This window comes from Bombina bombina, chromosome 3 (genome assembly GCF_027579735.1).
Source record: "Bombina bombina isolate aBomBom1 chromosome 3, aBomBom1.pri, whole genome shotgun sequence".
In the NCBI taxonomy this organism is placed as follows: domain Eukaryota; kingdom Metazoa; phylum Chordata; class Amphibia; order Anura; family Bombinatoridae; genus Bombina; species Bombina bombina.
Genome location: NC_069501.1, coordinates 523,563,744 through 523,587,855, shown reverse-complemented (window position 1 = coordinate 523,587,855; position 24,112 = coordinate 523,563,744). Strand labels below are relative to the sequence as shown.

The following is a 24,112-nucleotide window of genomic DNA, read 5'->3' as shown; positions in this document are numbered from 1 at the left end:
GATTTCATAATAGTTTGGATTTTGGAATATTTGCATCTGTAAAATGGGACAGTTTGGAGAGGGGATGGGACCAGATGTAAACTTGTCATATTACAGCTTATATATGTAACTTAAATGTAGTTTTATATCATGTTTAATACGTTTGTATACATAGTACCCTCAGAAAGATAGTACAGAAATGCAATTAGTAAGGTTATACTTGCTGTTTTAAATATTTATTTAAGTTTTGGTGGAGATAAAAGTGTGAGATTAAAATCCTCCATTTCATACAAGTAAGAATAGAATGATTGAATGTATAAGCAATTAGCACATCTAGGCAAGTATCCCTGCTTGCTTTTGCCAGGAAGTACTCTGTATTCATTGTTAGCAATGCACCAGAGGATTCTGGGTAAGATATGAAAATTATATATACATATCTGATTTTTGCTTTCATTACTGTGTTCAACCACAGCAATTACCTTATTGTGTAGGTGCAGCCAAAACAGAACCACTTCTGGACAGCTGTTTCAAGCTTATTAGCTCTCATCAGCCAAAGATAGGTTTGACGTGTTGCTAGTTGAAGCTCATTTCCAGGGCAAAAGCAATATTCATTTAAGTTATGCTAAAGATAAAAGCATGAGATAAAAATCCTTGATTTTCTAAAAGTTAGAGCCATAAAATTATTATGTAAGCAATTAGTACATCTAGGCAAATATCCCTGCATGATTTTCCCCAGAAGTACTCTGTATACATTATAACCAATGCACCAGAGGATTCTGGGTAAAAGATGCAAATTAGATATACAATACACCATGCTTGTTGATCCAGTACTGTGTTTAACCTCAGAAATCAACTTATAGGGTAGGTGCAGCAATCACTTCTGGTATCCCTGCTTGCATCTATATTTTTTTCTATATGCACATTTTTATTTTTTTTTAATTATTTGTTCTTTTTTACTGGTTTTATTTAAATTTATTTTACTTTTCATTATAGGATCACATGACTCTTTCAGTTTTTGGGTTGATGAAAAGTCTCCTGTTGGTCCAGACCAAACAACATCAATCAAGAGACTAGCTAAAATCTCTCTGGTGAAAAAGGTGATGAAGAAGTGGTCTGTTACCCAAAGTTTAACATTTAAGGAACAACTTGAATCAGGCATTCGATATTTTGACCTACGTGTATCTTCAAAACCAGAAGAAGCAGGAAGAGACATTTATTTTATACATGGTCTATATGGAATAAAAGTATGGGATGGGCTGACCGAAATAAACCAGTTTTTGACATGTCATAGCAAAGAGGTTGTTTTGCTGGATTTCAATCATTTTTATGCAATGGAACATGAGCACCATATATATCTTGTGAACATGCTGCAGGAAGTATTTGGAGATAAACTTTGCAAGGCAGATTGTGTAGAAAATATTACACTGCAGTATTTGTGGGAAAAGGAATACCAGGTAAGTTTTATATTTTTAGACAAAATTCTTCATATAATTTAATCACAATTTCAAGTTAAAATTTCAAGGAGTAATATGAAATATATATAAAACTTAGGTAACACATTTTTATAGTTCATGTATTAAAAATGTATTTCAATATCACCTGAGTTTACACTTAAAGGATGTTCAAGTTTAAGAACTGCTTTTATTTATTACTTTTAAACATTATATGAATACACATAGTTATTAAAAAAATGTTTACTGTAATGGAGTAGTTTGAACTATTTGGATGCTTTATAAGTCCATTTGTAGTTTTATATCTCCTAATGACTTCACATACAAAAGTACACTATTAGTTAAAAGGCCACTACACCCAAAAATTTTCTTTCATGGTTCAGGTAGACAATAAAATTTTAAACAACATTCCAATTTACTTCTATTATCCAATTTGCTTCATTCTTTAGATATACTTTGTTGAAGAAATAGCAATGCACATGGGTAAGCCAATCACATGAGGCATCTATGTGCAGCTACCAATCAACAGTTACTGAGCCTATCTAGATATGCCATTTAACAAAGGATATCAAGAGAATGAAGCAAATGAGATAATAGAAGTAAATTAGAAAGTTGTATAAAATTGCATTCTCTTTCTAAATCATAAATGAAAAAAAAATGGGTTTCATGTCCCTTTAATCATCCTAGACACAGGCTAAATGAGTTTATAAGCAAACTCTCTGTGTAAATGATTTATTTTTACTGCAGATTTGTCCTTAAACCATGTATAAAATAAGATATAAATCTATTTCTAAGAGTCTGTATTTGGTTACAATTGTATTAAAATTTTAAAACTATGAAAATAAAAAACTTACTGGAACATGTTCAGTCCTATTTGGACACTTATTGTTGCAGTGTCCTGCTTTAGATGACATTAAATAAAGAATGTTATTGATCAATAATAGATGCAGGTGATATGCCTTAAAACAGCTCTCTAAGCAAAAGTATCTTCAACATAGATTTGTTTGTGATTAATTGATGCACAAACAACACAATTCTCCAATGAGCACTTCCCTTTCTCCAACCTTTACATTACCTATTTTTATATATATATTTATATATATATGTTTTTTTTTTTTTAAATCCTTAGGCTTTCTCTCTCTCAAATATGCTAAAATTGAATTTCTAATTCAAGATCAGCATAACTCCAAATCCACATGAGTGGCAAATTCAATATTAAAGTCTTTTTTATCTGGTAATAAAATCAGTATAATAAATATTTAAATTTGATATTTAAAATGTAATTTGTGGATGCTCACAAAATTACATTTCTGCTGATTTTTCTCTTGTTAGTGCGCAAACATGACCAATGATGAAATATAGCTACCTTGAAGCTTTACATCTCTGTACCTACTTCTTGGTTTTTAATCAGTGCCGGCAAAGACATTACCCCATATTATCTATCCCCATGACAAATTTCTTGTAGAAAACTACAGTTTTTTTGCTGTAGCTTTGTCTTTAAATCCTTTAAATGGGCAAACTAGAAGCTAAAAACTTAAATAATTTTACATCTTGAAGGGCCATAATAGTCCAATTGCATACTCTAATCCGATAAAATATTTAATTTAAGTCTTGATCCTGTTGTACTGTGTGTAACAGGGGTCACAGTAGTTGTCTGAGGAATTTTTTTCCCTACAAATAAAGGCTGATGTACTGAATGAGATGTAGACATTGGTAGCAGTGTGTAAAAATAATTCCTTAAAGGGACATGAAACCCACATTTTTTCTTTCATGATTCAGATAGAGAATAACATTTTAAACAACATTCCAATTTACTTCTATTATTTAATTAGTTTCATTCTTTAGATATCCTTTATTGAACAAATAGTAATGCACATGGGTGAGCCAATCACAAGAGGCATCAATGTGCAGCCACCAATCAGTAGCTACTGAGCCTATTTAGATATGTTTTTCAACAAAAAATATCAAAAGAATGAAACAAATGTGATAATAGTAAATTGGAAAGTTGTTTAAAATCGCATGCTCTCTCTAATACATGAAAGAAAATAATGTGGGTTTCATGTCCATTTAAAGGGATACTAAACCCAATTTTTTTATTTTGTGATTCAGATAGAACATGCAATTTTAAGCAACTTTCTAATTTATTCCTATTATCAATTTTTCTTAATTCTCTTGCTATCTCTATTTGAAAAAGCAGGAATGTAAACTTAAGAGCCAGCCCATTTTTGGTTCAGCACCTGGGTAGCACTTGCTGATTGGTTTGCTGCATTTAGCCACCAATCAGCAAAGCTACCAAGGTTCTGAACCAAAAATGGGCTGGCTCTTAAGTGTACATTCCTGCCTTTTCCAATAAAGATAGCAAGAGAACTAAGACAAATTGGTAATAGGAGTAAATTAGAAAGTTGCTTAAAATCACATGCTCTATCTGAGTCATGAAATAAAAAATTTGGGTTTAGTATCCCTTTAAGGATACCAAGGTACCATGGGCATGCAAAAGCATTTTTGCACACACTTTCGAAAAGGCTCACCACCCCTGATTTGTTGACTAAGCAAGTGTTGTTATAGTATAACTACACCAGTACCTTGCCATAGCTTACATTCATTTGCAATCCAAATTATTCTAATACCTAGATTTAGTGTTGACTAAGAAAAGCTTTATGGCCCATAATCCCTGGAATATTATGCATTTAATGAACACTTTTGTAGAAAAATATCCTTATTGTGTCCATTATCTAATGATGAACATATTTTAATTTCACATTAGAGTCAATTACTTATTTGATGTTTGCAGTTTTTTTTTTATTTTAACTAGATCCTTAGAAATTATTTAGAAGTAAAGAACAAAGAGTGCACAAGCTCTAAATGCTGTTTATAAGCGACATAAGATGGGATAATATGAAATGTATACACCTGGTAAAAACAGACTGGGAAGAGGCAGGTACTCCAAACCTCCTTTATTATTATTATTATTATTCTTTATTTATAAAGCGCCAACAGATTCTGCAGCGCTGTTCATAGGTAACAAAGATAAAAGGACAGTACAATATGAGACACCAGATACAATTTAACAAACAAATACAGGGGGAATTGGGAGCCCTGTTCCTGTGGGAACTTACAATCTAAATGGGTAAAAGGGTGAGAAACAGGAGGTGGGGACTGCAAAGGTGGGAATGATGTTAGTGTGGAGTTAGATGAGTGCAACTATTAGGCAAGTGGAATTCATTAGTTACTGATTTGGTGATAGGCTTCCCTGAACAAGAAGGTCTTTAGGGAGCGTTTAAAGGAGGAGACTTTGGGGGAAAGTCTGACAGCTCGAGAAAGTGCGTTCCAGAGGGTTGGTGCCATACGAGAGAAGTCCTGTAGTCTAGCATGAGAGGAGGTGATGGTAGAAGAGACAAGGAGTAGATCGTTGTTGGATCTTAGGGGACGGGCTGGAGTATATTTGTTGATGAGTGAGGACAGGTAGGGGGGGGGCTGCATTGGTAAGGGCTTTGTAGGTCAGAGTGAGAGATTTGAATTTAATTCTGCTGTGAATGGGGAGCTAGTGAAGGGACTCACAGAGGGATGTAGCGGATACAGAGTGTCGGGAGAGGTTGATTAGCCTAGCAGCGGCATTTAGGATGGATTGAAGGGGGAGAAAAAAAGACTTTCAGCACTTTGCCACAGTTCTGCTATGGCTCCTAATTGCCCTTCAGAACAATTTGTGGGGAAAAAAACTTATTTTACAGCCCTCAAACACGGCAGGAACCTCTGGAGAAGCAGTTAGAAGTCTCAGAGGAAAAGAAACTGCACAACTGAGGCACGAAAATAGGCCCCTCCCACCCCACTCAATGTTTTGAGGCCTAACAGACAAACACTAGAGTGTCTCTAAATTAACCATGTGGGTTAGAAAACTCAAAAACAAGCCACAATGACCCCTTTAGTCCCTTCAAAAAAACGTTATAATTGCATCATTCACTGAATAAACAAAAAAGTTTTTACCAAACAGTGTCACCAGGCAGTAACTAATGAGCCCTTCATGCAAGCTGAAATTCCTATCCAAATGTCTGAATACAGCTTACCCTTCCCTCATGGGGATATTGCCAGTCTTTTCTAGAAATAACATAGTCTGTCTAGAAAAAAATAGAGTGAACATACCTTAATGCAGTTTAGCCTGCAAACTGTTCCCCCAACTGAAGTTTTCCTGTACTCTTCAGCCCTTGTGAGAACAGCAGTGGATCTTAGTTACAAAATGCTAAGATCATCATCCTCCTTGCAGAAATCTTCATCCCTTTTCTGCCAGAGAGTAAATAGTACACACCGGTACCATTTAAAAATAACAAACTTTTGCTTGAGAAAATAAAAACCTAACATTTTTGTCACCACATTCACTTTGCCCTTCCTAGCAGTTAAGCAGGCAGAGAGAATGACAGGGGGGTGGAGCTAAGGGGGGGAGCTATATAGGCAGCTCTGCTGTGGGTGCTCTCTCTGCCACTTCCTGTAGGGGAAGTAAGGATGAATCCGTGGACTCGATACATCTTACAAGAGAAAATTGGAATAATATGCAATTCAAAATTGCTAATTCTTGTATATATGAAAATGAATTCAAAACAGTTAGATAAAAATCAAAAGAAAAGAAAAACAACTAGTCTTGTATGGGGCTCAAGGTTTAGCTAAGGCTAGATGCAGTTTATTTAGGATACGTAATTCTTCTATATCTAGCCATTTTAATAATGTTGAGGCTGTTAAAGCAGTGAAGAGATGTATGAATGAGAGAAAACCAACCAAACAAGGGCCTTGATCACAATCCTTTAGGAGCAGCGTTTTTGAAACTTTTTCGGGCTGGAAATGCTATTTTTTAATTCGGTGCGATCACAATAGCGAGATTTTGGCTGATTCTCGCACTCATAAACAGCTTTTTGGATCCTTGATAAAAGTCCTATTTTCTCTATGGAGCTGAAAAGATCTTGGTGGTCACAATATCTTTTCGGGTCACTTTTCAATAGCTTTGCAAGACCATTTTTTTATCAAATTCAACACCTCTAGGCACTTGATAAGTCCTTGAAAGAGCATTTTGGTAATTTTTAACACTATTTCACAACTATTTCCAAACAGTCTAATTGCTTGCACATATGTTAAATTCTCTGGAATGGCCACTGGAGACATTCTTGAGGTTTGTTAACATGCATGGTATTGATTCATTAAAGCTCCATTCATCCCTATTGGAGAAACTGTATACAGTCTACAGCAGCGGTCACCAACCAGTGGTCCGTGGACCACTGGTGGTCCACAAGAATATGTTGGTGGTCCCTGACACCATTAGGCAGGAATTAATCTTCTCTGATGGTGTGACCCTTGTCGTGCCGCAACTCCCTACTGGACATCAGTGAAAACCAGAGGAGGAATTAAATTACAATCTCCCTACACACGTTGCGTAGTACTGCGCAACTTGCATAGCTAGATTGTATATTTAACTCCTCCTGCCTGGTGGGCTGTTCAGAGAGGTTGATATAGTCTTGCCTTGAAATAGTGTAATTCTAGTATATAAAAAAAGAAAATCTTAAAAAAAAATCTCTCTTATATTTCATTTATTTTCTTCCCTTTACCTGTCTCTTTGTAGTAGTTTTCCTAATTCCTTCAGATGGACTTATTTGGACTGTTTGTCTTCCTCCCCTCCATTTTTTTTTTTATTATTAAATATTAATTATTTTTCATTCTAATAATTTTCCAGCACACAAATCCATTCCACCTGAATTCCATTAATTGCCATCCAGTAGATCGGCCATATCGCACCAGTATTATAGTAATTGCCAGTAAAATCAGTCATGGTTAGCTCACATCAATATTGAGAGCTTTCTGATATAAACTTAATTTATGACACCAATGTCTGTCCATGATCATAAGTAGTTTTGAACAATTCCTAACTGGGGAGGTAACTTGGAAGTCTTGTGGTCCTTTTAAACATAATTCTTTTTTTCCCACTTTATGCCTCTGTTTGCAGCTCAAAATTTGGCACTCACCCTTCATCTGTCATTCGGAAGTATTCTCTCAGTTCTGTCATTCAGTTAGTTAATTCCACAAAAAATATTCTTAAAAATGTGTAAATATATACATAATGTAAATTTAACTATGGTTACACTAGTTATGTACAGTATATGTGTGTGTGTGTGTATGTATATATATATATATATATATATATATATATATATATATATACATACAGGGAGTGCAGAATTATTAGGCAAATGAGTATTTTGACCACATCATCCTCTTTATGCATGTTGTCTTACTCCAAGCTGTATAGGCTCGAAAGCCTACTACCAATTAAGCATATTAGGTGATGTGCATCTCTGTAATGAGAAGGGGTGTGGTCTAATGACATCAACACCCTATATCAGGTGTGCATAATTATTAGGCAACTTCCTTTCCTTTGGCAAAATGGGTCAAAAGAAGGACTTGACAGGCTCAGAAAAGTCAAAAATAGTGAGATATCTTGCAGAGGGATGCAGCACTCTTAAAATTGCAAAGCTTCTGAAGCGTGATCATCGAACAATCAAGCGTTTCATTCAAAATAGTCAACAGGGTCGCAAGAAGCGTGTGGAAAAACCAAGGCGCAAAATAACTGCCCATGAACTGAGAAAAGTCAAGCGTGCAGCTGCCAAGATGCCACTTGCCACCAGTTTGGCCATATTTCAGAGCTGCAACATCACTGGAGTGCCCAAAAGCACAAGGTGTGCAATACTCAGAGACATGGCCAAGGTAAGAAAGGCTGAAAGACGACCACCACTGAACAAGACACACAAGCTGAAACGTCAAGACTGGGCCAAGAAATATCTCAAGACTGATTTTTCTAAGGTTTTATGGACTGATGAAATGAGAGTGAGTCTTGATGGGCCAGATGGATGGGCCCGTGGCTGGATTGGTAAAGGGCAGAGAGCTCCAGTCCGACTCAGACGCCAGCAAGGTGGAGGTGGAGTACTGGTTTGGGCTGGTATAATCAAAGATGAGCTTGTGGGGCCTTTTCGGGTTGAGGATGGAGTCAAGCTCAATTCCCAGTCCTACTGCCAGTTTCTGGAAGACACCTTCTTCAAGCAGTGGTACAGGAAGAAGTCTGCATCCTTCAAGAAAAACATGATTTTCATGCAGGACAATGCTCCATCACACACGTCCAAGTACTCCACAGCGTGGCTGGCAAGAAAGGGTATAAAAGAAGAAAATCTAATGACATGGCCTCCTTGTTCACCTGATCTGAACCCCATTGAGAACCTGTGGTCCATCCTCAAATGTGAGATTTACAAGGAGGGAAAACAGTACACCTCTCTGAACAGTGTCTGGGAGGCTGTGGTTGCTGCTGCACGCAATGTTGATGGTGAACAGATCAAAACACTGACAGAATCAATGGATGGCAGGCTTTTGAGTGTCCTTGCAAAGAAAGGTGGCTATATTGGTCACTGATTTGTTTTTGTTTTGTTTTTGAATGTCAGAAATGTATATTTGTGAATGTTGAGATGTTATATTGGTTTCACTGGTAAAAATAAATAATTCAAATGGGTATATATTTGTTTTTTGTTAAGTTGCCTAATAATTATGCACAGTAATAGTCACCTGCACACACAGATATCCCCCTAAAATAGCTAAAACTAAAAACAAACTAAAAACTATTTCCAAAAATATTCAGCTTTGATATAAATGAGTTTTTTGGGTTCATTGAGAACATGGTTGTTGTTCAATAATAAAATTAATCCTCAAAAATACAACTTGCCTAATAATTCTGCACTCCGTGTATATATATATATATATATATATATATATATACACACACACACATTATAGATATTTGTACCTTTTTAAAAAAATTAATGTTAGTGGTCCACGGGATTGAAAATGTGTTTGTTTAGTGGTCCCCGAGGTCCGAAAGGTTGGCAACCCCTGGTCTACAGGGTCCACGTTTACATATGTATAGGGAAATATGTAGATGTGATGACTAAATGATATCCTTAACATCTAATGAAATCTGCAGGAAAAGTCACTTTAGGACACCAACATGTTTCAATGATAAAAAAAACTTAGAAGCGCCTCTCAGACTAAAGTGTGTCTAAAAATATGTAAGGGTATAAAAATTTAATTGAATATACAAAAAACAACATTAAAAGCAAATAGGTTACTACACATATCAGTGCACACTAGGCCCTAAACAGTGGCTCATTGGCTGCAAGGTTATGCCATAATTAAAAAATGAAAATAGTCAGTTAGATAGTCTCAAGTAGATTCCCAAAAGTAAGAGATCCTCAAGAAAAGGTGTAGAAAAAATAGGTGTAGAAAAAATAAATATATACAAAAATAAAAATGTAAGGGGTTAAACTTAAAATCGTTACTCCGATGCCTTACTACTTTGTATCTTGACCCTTAAACAAAATTGCACCTTTGTGAATGGGTTTTTATAGGGTTTGCACCTGCATGCATGCTAAGTCCAAACTCATTCAAAAGAGTGCCTTTCAAAGTGCTTGTGCCTACATTTCTCAATTTGTAATCTTGAATGAGCATTCATGACCGTGAGTCCTGGCCAGGAGTTAGCAGTGCAGAAACCTTAACACTAGCATTACAACTGCAATTTATGTTCTTCAGCTATTTTTTTAACATTGTTATTTATGAACCTAATCTAAATTACAAAATATTTTTTGCTAATTAAATTGATAAAGACCAGTTTATATTGTCAGTGCAGTACATATGTCTACCTATCTATATTTTTAATAAAAAATGCTAATCTTGTATTTTTTACTTCTGACCAGGTTCTGATTTTCTATCATTATAATATATGGAATGAGTACACATTTCTGTGGCCAGGAAACAAAATGCCAGCTCCTTGGGCGAATACAACAAATGTGCACAAGCTAATTCAGTTTCTAGAGACAACACTCGGAGAAAGATCAAAACGAGGAACCTTCCATGTTTCACAAGCAATTCTTACTCCGCGTGTAAAAACTATTGTCCGTGGATTCAAATCTGGACTAAAAAATACACTTGTTCACAGGTAAATATATAGTTAAAATATTGTTTTTTATTATGATATATAACAAAACATTGAAATTATGCTGCTATTTTTTAATGTCTCACACAAATATTCCTTGTTAAGAGAACGCATTTACCTTCACTAAAATATTGTGAATCAGGCCTGCCCTTTGGAGGTAACAAGAGAGTAGGAGAGAGGGAGGTGAGCAGAGCAACGGGGATGGAAAGGATAGTATCTAGAGACGAGGTTGGAGATATAGGGTGGAGCAGTGTTATTGAGGGCCTTACATGTCAGAGTCAGGATTTTGTGTTTTTATTTTAGAGGATTTAGAAAGCCAGTGAAGGGATTGGCAGAGAGGTGCAGCAGATGAGAAGCATGATGTAAGCAAGATCAGCTTTGGCAGAGGCATTTATTATGGATTGTAAGGGAGATAGATGGCAGCTAGGGAGGCCGGAGAGGTTGGAGTTGCAATAGTCAAGGTGGGAGATGATGAGAGAGTGGATTAAAGTAATAGTTGTGTCTTGTGTGAGGGAGTGGCACATTTTGGATATGTTTTTTAAGATAGAAATGGCAGACTGAATAAGGGGAGTGAAAGAGAGATCTGAGTCAAGTGTTCTCTTACTCAAAACAGGAATACTGTGCAATAGTATAGTAAGAGGAAACTTAGCTCAATTTTGCTTAATATTGGCTTAAATTTTAGCCAGGTGGTCAGTAAAATCAGCTGGTGGTGTGCCCATTAAATAGATGAGAACACTGCAACAATATCTGTAAGTACAATAATACTTGAATTATGCAAAGCAAAATATAGAGAGTATTAACATTAATATATAATAAATGAACTAGTGTTTGTATGAAGCAGTTTGACAGTAATGAGAACACAGCAATTTTATATTATTGGGTTAATTCTAATATTTTTGATCCTATTTATCCACTCCCAATATGCATTCGGGGCAGTTGCAATGCAATCAATTACACAATTTCTGTATTGGGAAAAGTTTGGATTGGATCCAAGCAGATAGTGTAAAGTCACTCATATGATGCATGGACACCATTAGAGGGACAGTCTACTCCAGAATTGTTATTGTTTAAAAAGATAGATAATCCATTTATTATCCATTCCCCACTGTTGTATAACCAACATGGTTATATTATATACCTTAAACCTCTGTGATAACCATGTATCTGAGCCTCTGCAGACTCCCCCCTTATTTCAGTTCTTTTCACCAGCTTGCATTTTAGCCAATCAGTTCCCTCTCATAAGTAACTCTTATGGGCATGAGCACAATGATATCTATATGGCACACACAAACTAATGCCCTCTAGTTGTGAAAAACTGTCAAATGCATTGAGATAGGAGGCAGCCTTCAATGGCTTAGAAATTAGCATATGCGCCTACCTAGGTTTAGCTTTCAACTAAGAATACCAAAAGAACAATGCAAATTTAATGATAAAAATTAATTTGGAAGTTGTTTAAAATTGCATGCTCTATCTAAATCCTAAAAGTTTAATTTTGACTAGACTGTTCCATTAACTTAAGGGATTTCAATCCATCGGACCACAAGTTTTGCACTATGTCTCAACAACAACATGAACATATCTAACTCAAAATTCAAAGGTTTTTGATAAAGTGTAAAACTTGCCATTTCAACATGTTTACCACATACCAAGATGATCTGGATTAATTATATTATCTTGTGCATGTGCAATATACTCTGATATTCAGATTGTTTAACACTTATCATAAACATCACTCTATCCAATTGCAAAACACACACTGTGGCGAATCATGTCTGCCCGGCATTGCTAAACATTGCATTTAACATTGCGCAAGCATTTCTGGTGAAATGCTTGTGCAATTCCGCCCCCTGCACATTTGCAACCAATCAGCTGCTAGCAGGGTCGTCAATCATCCTAAAAAGGTGGCAGACAAGTTAAGGAGCAGCAGTCTTACGACCGCTGCTTCTTAACTTGAGTTTCTGGTAAGCTGGAAACTACGGGAATAGAAAGCAGCATCCGCTGCTTACTAAATCTACCCCCATGGACTCTATTAACCTATCTCAGTTTTCTGTGATCGGCATCTATTATTGGTAGTTCAGGGTGCTGTTGTGGGAAAATGGAGATCGAATCTTGGGGCAATGATCAAGTTTAGATATTTTTACTCTAAAAGATTGTGATCGATTTGTTAATGAAAAAAAAAAAGTCCATTCCACTGTTCACAATATCGAGAGAATTTGTTTTTATAAAGGTAAGAATTGACCCCTTTGTGTGATCCATTTACAAATGTGTTAGGAAAAATATTGCAGTATAAAACAACTATAATAATTTGCCATGTGAAGTTTGGTTAACTCTTACCCAACTTAACTATGCCAAGTAATATATATATTATCCTGATATGATCCATTTCTGGGCCCTCAGAGACATGCAATTGTAGAAAAAGTAATTATTAATCACTTTTCCTAAATCATTTTGAACAACAAAATATCATTAAAAGTACTAATATTGTAGTTATAGTCCTGTGTGAGGAAGTTATGTGTGGTGTGATAAGTACTGCATCAGTGACAGGAATATGTGCTTAGTCCGTAAGATGCTGTAGATTTTGGATTCATCTCTGTTTAAACCCATTTTGGTTGGGTGTGATATGACCATAATGTTTGGTTCTGCTTTGGTTGTTGTCCCTTGGTATCTAGCAGTATGATACCTAACTGCTAGAAATCCCAGCGCTGCTAGAAATCCGAGCACTGCGGAATCTGTTGGCACTCTACAAATAACCAATAATAATAATAATAATATGTAAATGTTAAGACCTCCTACAGCATGCTATAATTGGAAATGTTACTTGTAACTTGCTTAATTGTAATTATGAATAATAAACAGAAACATATTTTTTTTATAACTAACGAATATCCAATACCACAAGGTGGCACTATTTTCCCATTCTAAAAATATGTACCGAAAATAAGATAAAGTCACTATTGTTTATATGAATGTCTTTGCATGATAAAAACAATTCCTAGTTGGAAACTTTTTATAATTTTTCCAATGAAAAATATCTGACAAGCTTGCAGTTTTTATAATGGATAAAAAAAACAAAATTATAACTTTAGAACACAAACAACTCCCTAGTCCCCTTTCATGAGAAAACAAAATAGACTGTTTAAATTGAGATACTTGTGTGATGAAGAAATTTTGTCACCAGTTAAAGCTAGGAAAATCCAAATACATTTAACTCCTGATGCTATGCTAAGTGATATGTATATATATATACTTCTTTTTAGCACATTTTCTTTTTTTCTTGGTATCTTTTGTTGAAAAGCAGGGATGTAAGGCTCAGGAGAATGCACATGTTTGGAATACTAGGTACCTGGGTATCTCTTCAACAAAGAATACCATGGCAAATAAGCAAATTTGATAATAGATGTTTATTGGAAACTTTTTTTTTAAAATGTTATACGCTGTCTGAATCCCAAAATAATTGTTTTGGCTTTCATATCCCTTTAATGGAATAATAGGGTATTATGCCTTAAATGTAGATAAATAAATAAACCATGGATACGGCTAACTTGCGCACAGTAAATAATATAGACAGTATTAGTAAACACTGACTGATATACAAGATTTCATTTTAACGTCCTTTTTTTTTTTCTTTATCTAGGAACCTTCCAATGATTTTGAATTGGGTAAAAGCACAGAAACCTGGTGCAGTGGGAGTCAACATTATTACCTCAGACTTTGTAGAACTGGTTGATTTTGCAGAAACTGTAATTGGGTTAAATTATATGCTTTTACGAAGCAATAGATATAGCAATTAACTAGCAACTTCATCTTGCATATTTCACGAGGAACACAACTCACTGCAGTGCATGGACTGAATTTTTTTACGTTGATTTAGTTGAGCTGTACATTGTGAATTCAAACTCTCTGCAAGCAACTGGTATTCATTTAATAATGAAATATTCTGAATATTTCTACCTCTTTCATTGGTCAGTGATATAGATCCTGATTATTGCTTCATACAATTGTATTTTACCAATGAGGTATGTTATCTCAGCTAAGAGACGTGTCAGTGTCCATATCATAGCAGTCAGATGAATTATTGTATGAGAATTATACAGTATAATTTCCACTAATACATTTAATGTAATATATAAGTCTGTAGGGACATGGGAATTATAGTTAAGCTTTTGTTTTCAAATAGTTTTCCAGTTTTTGTTTCGGTTGTCAAATTTACCTTTCTCTTGGTATCCTTTGTTGAAACTAGGCTCCTTTCCATAAAAAGCATACTGAGGTATGCTCAGGAGTGTAACGTGTCTTGAGCACTACATGGCAACAGCCTTTGTAGTCTCAAAATCCAAGGTAAAGACACCACGTTTATATGGCGGCTACAATGAAAAAGTGTTTCATTTGATTGAACAACTAGGCCTCAATAAAAGCACTTGGGCAAAATAGGGTTAAATATAATTTTTTTTAGTAATTGTTTAAAAAGAATATGCATGGAACACATCTTTCTCCAGGCTCTTATACATTTGACACATACCTTGCCTTGTTGACAATGATTTCTCTAAGCCTTTGTAGAGGGAGCTTTAAAGGTCATTACCTTCAGCCACTCTATGGTAAAACTCTATGGTACCAATAAATTAAGATGTATAGCTAGACACACTGTTTGTGTTCATTCTTCTTTATTAAAGTGTGCATCCTTCTTTAGAAAGGATGCACCCAGTGTGTGCAGAAGACAGAGCTGTGGGTGTTACCTGCTGTTGTATTATATAACATAACAACCCACACAGCTGACCTATAATGCTCAAGACTTGTACACACACCTTGACCTATCTAAATATGCTCTTATAGAAAGGACACCAAAGACATTTGATAACGGAAATAAACTGAATTAAACAAAACTTTATTACGGAAAATTAACTTTGGCTTCCATGCCCCTTTACCTTAAAAAGTATTTACAATTACTTTTTACATTTTGGTCAGTTTAAAAGACAATATAGATATTAAAACTGCTATATTACTGGCAGACTATTTTTTTATGAAATGAATTGCTTTCTATTTATCATTCCGTACAGTGGTTAATTGTGGTAATGTTAAAATACTAAAATAAAGTAATATACACTATTATATAGTAATTTACTAAGAAACTAAATTATGAATGTTTAGTGAAGTTTTTATATGTTAAAATATAGGTTATTCTGTTTTATTTAATATGGTGTTCCACTGGCTACAGTTTTTAGGTTATTTTTTGTTTGTTAATATAAATAAAATTAAATTAAGTTACAAATACTAAGCATTTGAACCTAACAATAAAATTATATATAACCAAATATATTGCGTCTCTTGGTATTGTTTCTGTTAAAATCTTTGAATCCCTACCGCATTGTACTCCACAGTATTATACAAAGAACTCTATTATGAATGCCCATGATAAAAATAAAATTAAATGTAAATAAACATACAAATAATATATTATTTGAGGGTTCTGCTTTTTTTTTTGTTGGGAGTTGAGGAGGTATAGACAACCCATATTTTAACCTATTAGAATTCCTATTTAAGTCCCAGGTGTGAGGCTATATGGTTAAATGTCCAGATGTTTCATAAAACATATCTTTAACACACGATTTGGTTAATTTTGCTGCCTTACATTAAAGAGAGTTTGCTATTTCCATAGCTTTCCTATAGTCAGTTTGATTCTAAGAGTAATTCACACAATACAACGCCAATAAATCACTGGTAATGCACACAATAAATTCCCACAAAATAAATTCCCAATAAATCACTGGTAATGCACACAATAAATCCCCACAAAATCACGAGTAATGCACAAAATAAATTCCCAATAAATCACTGGTAATGCACACAATAAATCCCCACAAAATCACGGGTAATACACAAAATAAATCCCCACAAAATCACTGGTAATGCACAAAATAAATCCCCACAAAATAATTCACAAAATAAATCCCCAATAAATCACTGGTAATGCACACAATAAATCCCCACAAAATCATGGGTAATGCACAAAATAAATTTAGGATAAATCACTGATAATGCACAGAATAAATCCCCACAATATCATGGGTAATGCACACAATCAATCCCCAATAAATCACTGGCAATGCACACAATAATTCCTTGTACCAAACAGAGCACAATCTGGGATATGTAGAATAACTCAGATATAATCTTTAAAAGCACAGAAAACATAATGGGCTAGATGACAAGTGGAATACTAATTTATTGCACACTCATAAATAGGCAAATTCGCCAGTTTACAGGTGCACAATATATAACCAGCCATTACAAGTAGCTGGTTAATACTACCGCAAGCTCGCGGTAACAATTAGCACTCCAAAAATAAACCAGAGATCAGATCTATGGCTGATTTTAAAAATGACCCCCAATTGTCTCCAAAGTTAAGTGTAGTGTTCTTAAATAAATAAAAAATACGAGCATCTTTGTTTAATGAAATAATAACGTCAAGAAGCAGTTCGAAGGGGAAAAGTGTCTTTACATTGTGGTCTATGGGGACTTTGTTAAAACTGTTAATATACAGTATATGTATATGCTTATATACATATATATTTATGTTTTAATATGTGTATATACACATAAACACACATATATATATATATATATATATATATATATATGTATCTATTCATATACATATATATTATTTTTTGTTGCCCATCACTGCACAATGCATGAGAATGAGGCTCCCATTAGAGCCTATGGAAGGGCGCTCTCATGAGCGCAAAGCTTCCATGCATTCGGTGAACTTTTGCATGCGCTGGTATTACTGAGTGGAGCACATGTATCACACTCGCAAAAGCGCAATTTTGCGCTCCCATTGGAATTTGACCCTATGTCCCCTATTTAACAAAGTCTGGTGGACCTGATCCGTCAGTGTCGATCAGGTCTGACAGACCTCGCTGAATACGGAGAGCAATACGCTCTCCGTATTCAGCATTGCACCAGCAGCTCACAAGAGCTGCTGGTGCAACGCCGCCCCCTGCAGACTCGCGGCCAATGGGCCGCCAGCAGGGGGTGTCAATCAACCCGATCGTACTCGATCAGGTTGAATTCCGGTGATGTCTGTCCACCTGCTCAGAGCAGGCAGAAAGGTTATGGAGCAGCGGTCTTTGTGACCGCTGCTTCATAACTGCTGTTTCTGGCGAGCCTGCAGGCTCGCCAGAAACACGGAATATCAAGCTCCATTCGGAGCTTGATAGATAGACCCCTATGTCTTCAAGAAATATAATGTATAGAAAGTCCACCAGCAGTGTAAAAAATACAAAGGTACCCACAGCCTCTCTATCAAATTGTAGCTACAGTATGGAACATTTTTATGGCTTACACAATAAAGTACTTTAATTAAAGCCTGGGAGGTATAAAATGAGCCTTAACAAACCATTTATGTGAAAAATGGCCATTTGTTGTTTGAAAGGGAAAGTTTCTAGTTACACTTGCAGTTATTAGACTGATGGAATATTGTGACTCCCTATAAAGTGAGGACGGATAAAGTATTGGTGAACAGCAGCAAACAATTGGTCTACAATCTGAGATGCTGTTGATTAGGTATAATGTAAAATAAAAATATTTTTAAAAGGACAATGAGCCAAGATTTTTTTGTTTTGTTTGTGTTTTTTTTGTTTGTTAATGTGACACTCTAATTTTTGCACGCAATCAATATCGTGTTTTTTTGCAATTTTACACCTGACGGAAATAGTGTTCATATTTGAAGTAGAAAGTAAACGCGATTGTGCTACTGGAAATTGCCTACGCTAATAAAAAGTTGCACTTAACACTACATAAATACATTTAAAATGTACAGTTACACTTTTATAGACACTATCTGATAAAAAATATTCATATACATTTTTTATAAGGGCTCAAAGTTATATGGTATACAACACTGCTTTAGACCTAAAGCGCAAAACACAGATCACATTACTTATATTTTACATTCCTATGTTCTTCACTGTGTATATATATATATATATATATATATATATATATATATATATATTATAATGTAAAATAGATATCTATACCTATATATCTATTAATATATACAGATATATATAGGTTTTTTCTTCTGTGTTCTCCATTGACATCTATGGTAAGAATATGTTAACAGGTTTCGCTCACACACAAACTTTTTACTTTCAACTTGTAACACGTGTGTAACCCGACACACACAAAAAGATTACTTCTAGCAAAGATTACGCTCAATCAGGAGTGCTAAATAGCGCGCCACTTGTAATCTAGTTCCTAGTCTTTTTTCTGCTTTCTAATACAACGGAAGGTATTAGTTGTGTACAAACATGCATCTCTCTTTTCTCATTCATTAATTACCTTACATTTTTTCACTACATTATTACATTACATTTAAACAAAAATGTTTGATTTTTTTTTTAAATGCACTATTAGCGCTCTTTGCATATTTAAAGTTACAACCCCCATTTCAAAAAAGTTGGGACAGTATGGAAAATGCAAAAAAAAAAAAAGAAGAATTTGAAAATACAATTCACCCTGTACTGTATTGAAAACACAGGCTCTTCAAGAGCAAAGATGGGTCGATGGTTGCCAATCTGCCAACAGATGAGTCAGCGAATAATCCAACACTTTGAGAACAACACTCCTTAAAAATAAATCGGTAGGATTTTGGGCATTTCACCTTCTACAATGCACAATATAATTATAAGATTCACTGAATCCGGTCAAATCTTGGTACGTAAAAGGCAAGGCCGAAAACCACTTCTGAATGCGACGTCACTGTCTCAAAAACCGTCATGAGTCTGTAATGGACATCCTGACATGGGTTTGGGAATACTTTGGTAAACCTTAGTCAGTCAACACCCTTCACCTCTGCATCCACAGATGCAAGTTAAGGTTTTACTATGCAAAGCAGAAGCCATACATCAAGATTGCCCAGAAGCACCACCTAATTCTGTGGGTCCAAGTCTCATCTGAGATGGAAAGTAAGCACAGAGGAATCATGTTTTGTGGTCCGATGAGTCAACATTTCAAATAGTTTTTGGAAAAAACAACCGTCATGTTCTGTGAGCCAAAGAGAAAAAGGACCATCCAAGCTGTTATCAGCATCAGGTCCAAAAGCCAGCATCTGTCATGGTATTGGGGGTGTCAGTGCCCGTGGCATGTGTAACTTGCACATCTGTGAGGGCACCATTAATGCATATGGACATGTATACATTTTGGAACAACATATGCTTACATCCAGATGGCGTCTTTTCCAGGGACGTCCCTGCATTTTTCAGTAGGCCAAACCACATTCTGCCTTGATTACAAGCGCATAGATGCGTAAGCAGAGAGTGCGGGTGCTAGCATGGCCTGCATGCAGTCCTGACCTGTCTTCGATTGAAAATGTATGGCGCATTATGAAGCACAAAATAAGGCAACGGAGGCCCTGTACAGTTGCACAGCGTCAGACATGCATAATGGATGAATGTGGGAAAAATCCACTTGCTAAACTTCACCAACTGGTGTCTTCAATGCCCAAACGCTTAATAAGTGTTATTTAAAGAAAAGGTGATGTTACACACTGGTAAAAAGTCGACTATCCCAACTTTTTGGAGTGTGTTGCAGTCATCAGATTTGAAATAAGTGTATATTTTCAAAAATACATCAAATTCACAAAGTAAAACATCAAATAATGTGTTAATAATGTATTTTCAATATAGTACAGGGTGAATTCTATTTTTAAATGACTCTTTTTGTTTGTTTTTTTGCATTTTCCATACTGTCCCAACTATTTTGGAATTGCGGTTGTACTTTGTTAACTTACGGCTAGATTACGAGTTGTGCGTTAGGGTAAAAAAGCAGCGTTAAGAGGTCCTAACGCTGCTTTTTTACACCCTCTGGTATTACGAGTCTTGAAGGTTTAGGGTCACCGCACACTTTTTTGGCCTTACCGCAAAACAACTTACGCAAACTTCGTAAAGTCTATTTTCTATGGGACTTCCATAGTGCCGGTATTACGAGTCTGTCTTGGGAGGCCAAAAAGTGAGCGGTACACCCTACCCCGTCAAGAGTACTAACGCATTTAAAAGTCAGTAGTTATGAGTTTTATGGTACAACGCCGTAACATAAAACACATAACTAAAGTGCTAAAAAGTACACTAACACCTATAAACTACCTATTAACCCCTAAATCGAGGCCCTCCTGCATCGCAAACACTAAAATGAAATTATTAACCCCTAATCTGCCTCTCCGGACATCGCCGCCACCTACATTATATTTATGAACCCCTAATCTGCTCCCCCCAGCATCGCCGCCACCTACATTATATTTATTAACCCCTAATCTGCCTTCCCCAATGTCGCCGCAAACCTACCTACACTTTTTAACCCCTAATCTGCCGCCCCCAACGTCGCTGCCAGTATATTAAAGTTATTAACCCCTAAACCTAAGTCTAACCCTAAACCTAACACCCACTAACTTAAATATAATTTAAATAAATCTAATAGGATTGAGCTTGCATTATATTGGCTGTTCACTTAAAGGTACCTTCATTCAGCTTTAGTCGTCGGATGAAGAGGATGCTCCGCGTCGGATGTCTTGAAGATGGACTCGCTCCGCTCCAAATGGATGAAGATAGGAGATGCTGCCTGGATGAAAACTTCTGCCCGTCTGGAGGACCACTTCACCCGGCTTGGATGAAGAGTTCTCCCGGCTTCGTTGAGGACTTTGGCCCGGCTTGGATGAAGACGTCTCCCGGTAAGTCGATCTTCAGGGGGTTAGTGTTAGGTTTTTTTAAGGGTGTATTGGGTGGCTTTTATTTGTAGGTTAGGGTTTGGGCGGCAAACAAGCTAACTTCCCTTTTAAGGGCAATGCCCATCCAAATGCCCTTTTCAGGGCAATGGGGAGCTTAGCACCTAGATTACGAGTTTTGCGTTAGAAGCTGTGCAGTGCTAACTAGCAGTTTATGCTCACCACTCACTTACAGACAGCACTGGTATTACGGGTTTTTACAAACCCGGCGTTAACCGCAAAAAAGTGATCGTAGAGCAAAATTTTGCTCCACATCTAACCTCAATACCAGCGCTGCTTACGTTAGCGGTGAACTGGCTAAACGTGCTCGTGCACGATTTCCCCATGGGGATCAATGGGGGAGAGCCAGCTGAAAATAAACCTAACACCTGCAAAAAAGCAGCGTAAAGCTCCTAACACAGCCCCATTGATTCCTATGGGGAAAATACATTTATGTCTACACCTAACCTAACATGAACCCCGAGTCTAAACACCCCTAATCTTACACTTATTAACCCCTAATCTGCTGCGCCCAACATCACCGACACCTACATTATATTTATTAACCCCTAATCTGCCGCCCCCAATGTCGCCGCAACCTAACTACATTTATTAACCCCTAATCTGCCGCCCCTAACGTCGCCACAACTATAATAAAGTTATTAACCCCTAAACCTAAGTCTAACCCTAACCCCCCTAACTTAAATATAATTTAAAAAATCTAAATAAAATTACTACAATTAACTAAAAAATTCCTATTTAAAACTAAATACTTACCTATAAAATAAACCCTAAGCTAGCTACAATATAACTAATAGTTACATTGTAGCTAGATTAGGGTTTATTTTTATTTTACAGGCAACTTTGTATTTATTTTAACTAGGTACAATAGTTATTAAATAGTTATTAACTATTTAATAACTACCTAGTTAAAATAAAGACAAATTTACCTGTAAAATAAAACCTAACCTAAGTTACACTAACACCTAACACTGCACTACAATTAAATTAATTACCTAAATTAAATACAATTAATTACAATTAAATAAAATTATCTAAAGTACAAAAAACCCCACTAAATTACAGAAAATAATAAAGAAATTACAAGAAAAAATCCTATTGGCTGAGGCATCCATATGTTATTAACCCCTAATCTGCCGCTCCAGACACCGCCGCCACCTACATTATACTTATGAACCCCTAATCTGCTGTGCCCAACATCACCGACACCTACATTATATTTATTAACTCCTAATCTGCCACCCCCAATGTCACCGCAACCTAACTACATTTATTAACCCCTAATCTGCCGCCCCTAACGTCGCCACCACTATAATAAAGTTATTAACCCCTAAACCTAAGTCTAACCCTAACCCTAACCCCCCTAACTTAAATATAATTTAAAAAATCTAAATAAAATTACTACAATTAACAAAATAATTCCTATTTAAAACACTTACCTATAAAATAAACCCTAAGCTAGCTACAATATAACTAATAGCTACATTGTAGCTAGATTAGGGTTTATTTTTATTTTACAGGCAACTTTGTATTTATTTTAACTAGGTACAATAGTTATTAAATAGTGAACTATTTAATAACTACCTAGTTAAAATAAAGACAAATTTACCTGTAAAATAAAACCTAACCTAAGTTACAATTACGTGTTGAAAAACAAGGAAGAAAAAGACGACGGCACTACTGGTGCTGTGTCCCTCGTTGTATTCTTGTCTCTTATATTGTATGAGAGATAATAATGCTAAACTTGGGGACTTAGGTGCTGTACATTGGGAGAAACAGACTAGAGAATATCAATTGCTAAACGCAATTGGAAGAATGTACATGAATAGCACTCAACAGCACTGGGTCAAATACTTGCTAATGATACCATAGGTAAAGAAGCCCTACAAACGGCGGATTTAAAACTTAACTTTTAATATAAATATTAAAATGAATATATGAAAATTAAAAAGTCACAGACAGTGTGGTAGTGAAGAAATGCGGCCCAGAGAGAGGGTTATTCCTCCGGGATCAAATTATATCTACTGAAAAAAAAAACAGTATGCTCTCCAGAGGATATGCCATAAATTGTATGGGTGCTAAATACACCTAATGTTTCACTCTTGTTATTAAGGTCATGTATCACATTCGAGGTATAGTTGCCCCTTTTATTGTTCTGTACATAAAAATGGAGTATCTTTAATTATATGATACCACCATATTATTTATATGTTGCACTTTCCTCTGGGAGATGCGTGTGAGTGATAATAATCACTTATTGTGGACCTGGGTTTGAAGTGCCCCCACAGGCTATCTGAGTATCAGTATATAATAATTAATAGTTAGAAGATATTCTGCGTGGTACATCCCAGGGTGTCTTCCCACTATTTGGGTGATTTTAGAAGTATTTACACTATTAGTATTTCAGAACAGATTATCACATATGGATTGAGAATATTGGTAATGATGTATTGTTATGATATATATAGTATAGATTTCACTCTAAGATCCCTATACAAGTCGGTCACCTAGTATGTGTATAGGTAATCACTAATCCCAGCCTAGATTTAGGGTAGTATCACTGTACTCTATAGTGTGGCTCTCTCTTGTCTGCTGGCCCACTGGGATCTAGAATTTAATACACCTTTGGAATGGGGTCCAGAACTATTCCTCTAATTGTAAGAGTATTGGAATCTTTAATATCTTTAATACTGTTCTGGTAGTGCACTACTGTTTAGTAGTGAATGTGGGTAATTAAAGAGGCCTGAGTTCTTGTTAGGTAATGGCTGATGTCCGTTGTTTCTCTTATGGGTTTGAGGACAGTCTAATGTTTTGCTCTGAGGGTTTATCAAAAGTTATTTCAATTGAATGTCTTTATTAATACTGATTGTGCCCCACTCATAAGCTAAACATAAATAT

At 35.7% G+C, this 24,112-nt stretch overlaps 1 protein-coding gene across 1 annotated transcript in view; it reads left to right on the top strand.

Annotated features, from left to right (window-relative positions):
• The window catches only part of PLCXD2 (phosphatidylinositol specific phospholipase C X domain containing 2), an 84,160-nt gene extending 68,272 nt beyond the window's left edge, over positions 1 to 15,888 (top strand). The window contains exons 2-4 of the mRNA XM_053706946.1: positions 973 to 1,433; positions 10,199 to 10,440; positions 14,072 to 15,888. Of these exons, the coding sequence (XP_053562921.1) occupies positions 973 to 1,433; positions 10,199 to 10,440; positions 14,072 to 14,228 (860 nt within the window). The 3' untranslated portion in view covers positions 14,229 to 15,888. The remainder of the gene's footprint in view (positions 1 to 972; positions 1,434 to 10,198; positions 10,441 to 14,071) is intronic.
• The last annotated feature ends 8,224 nt before the right edge of the window (positions 15,889 to 24,112 follow it).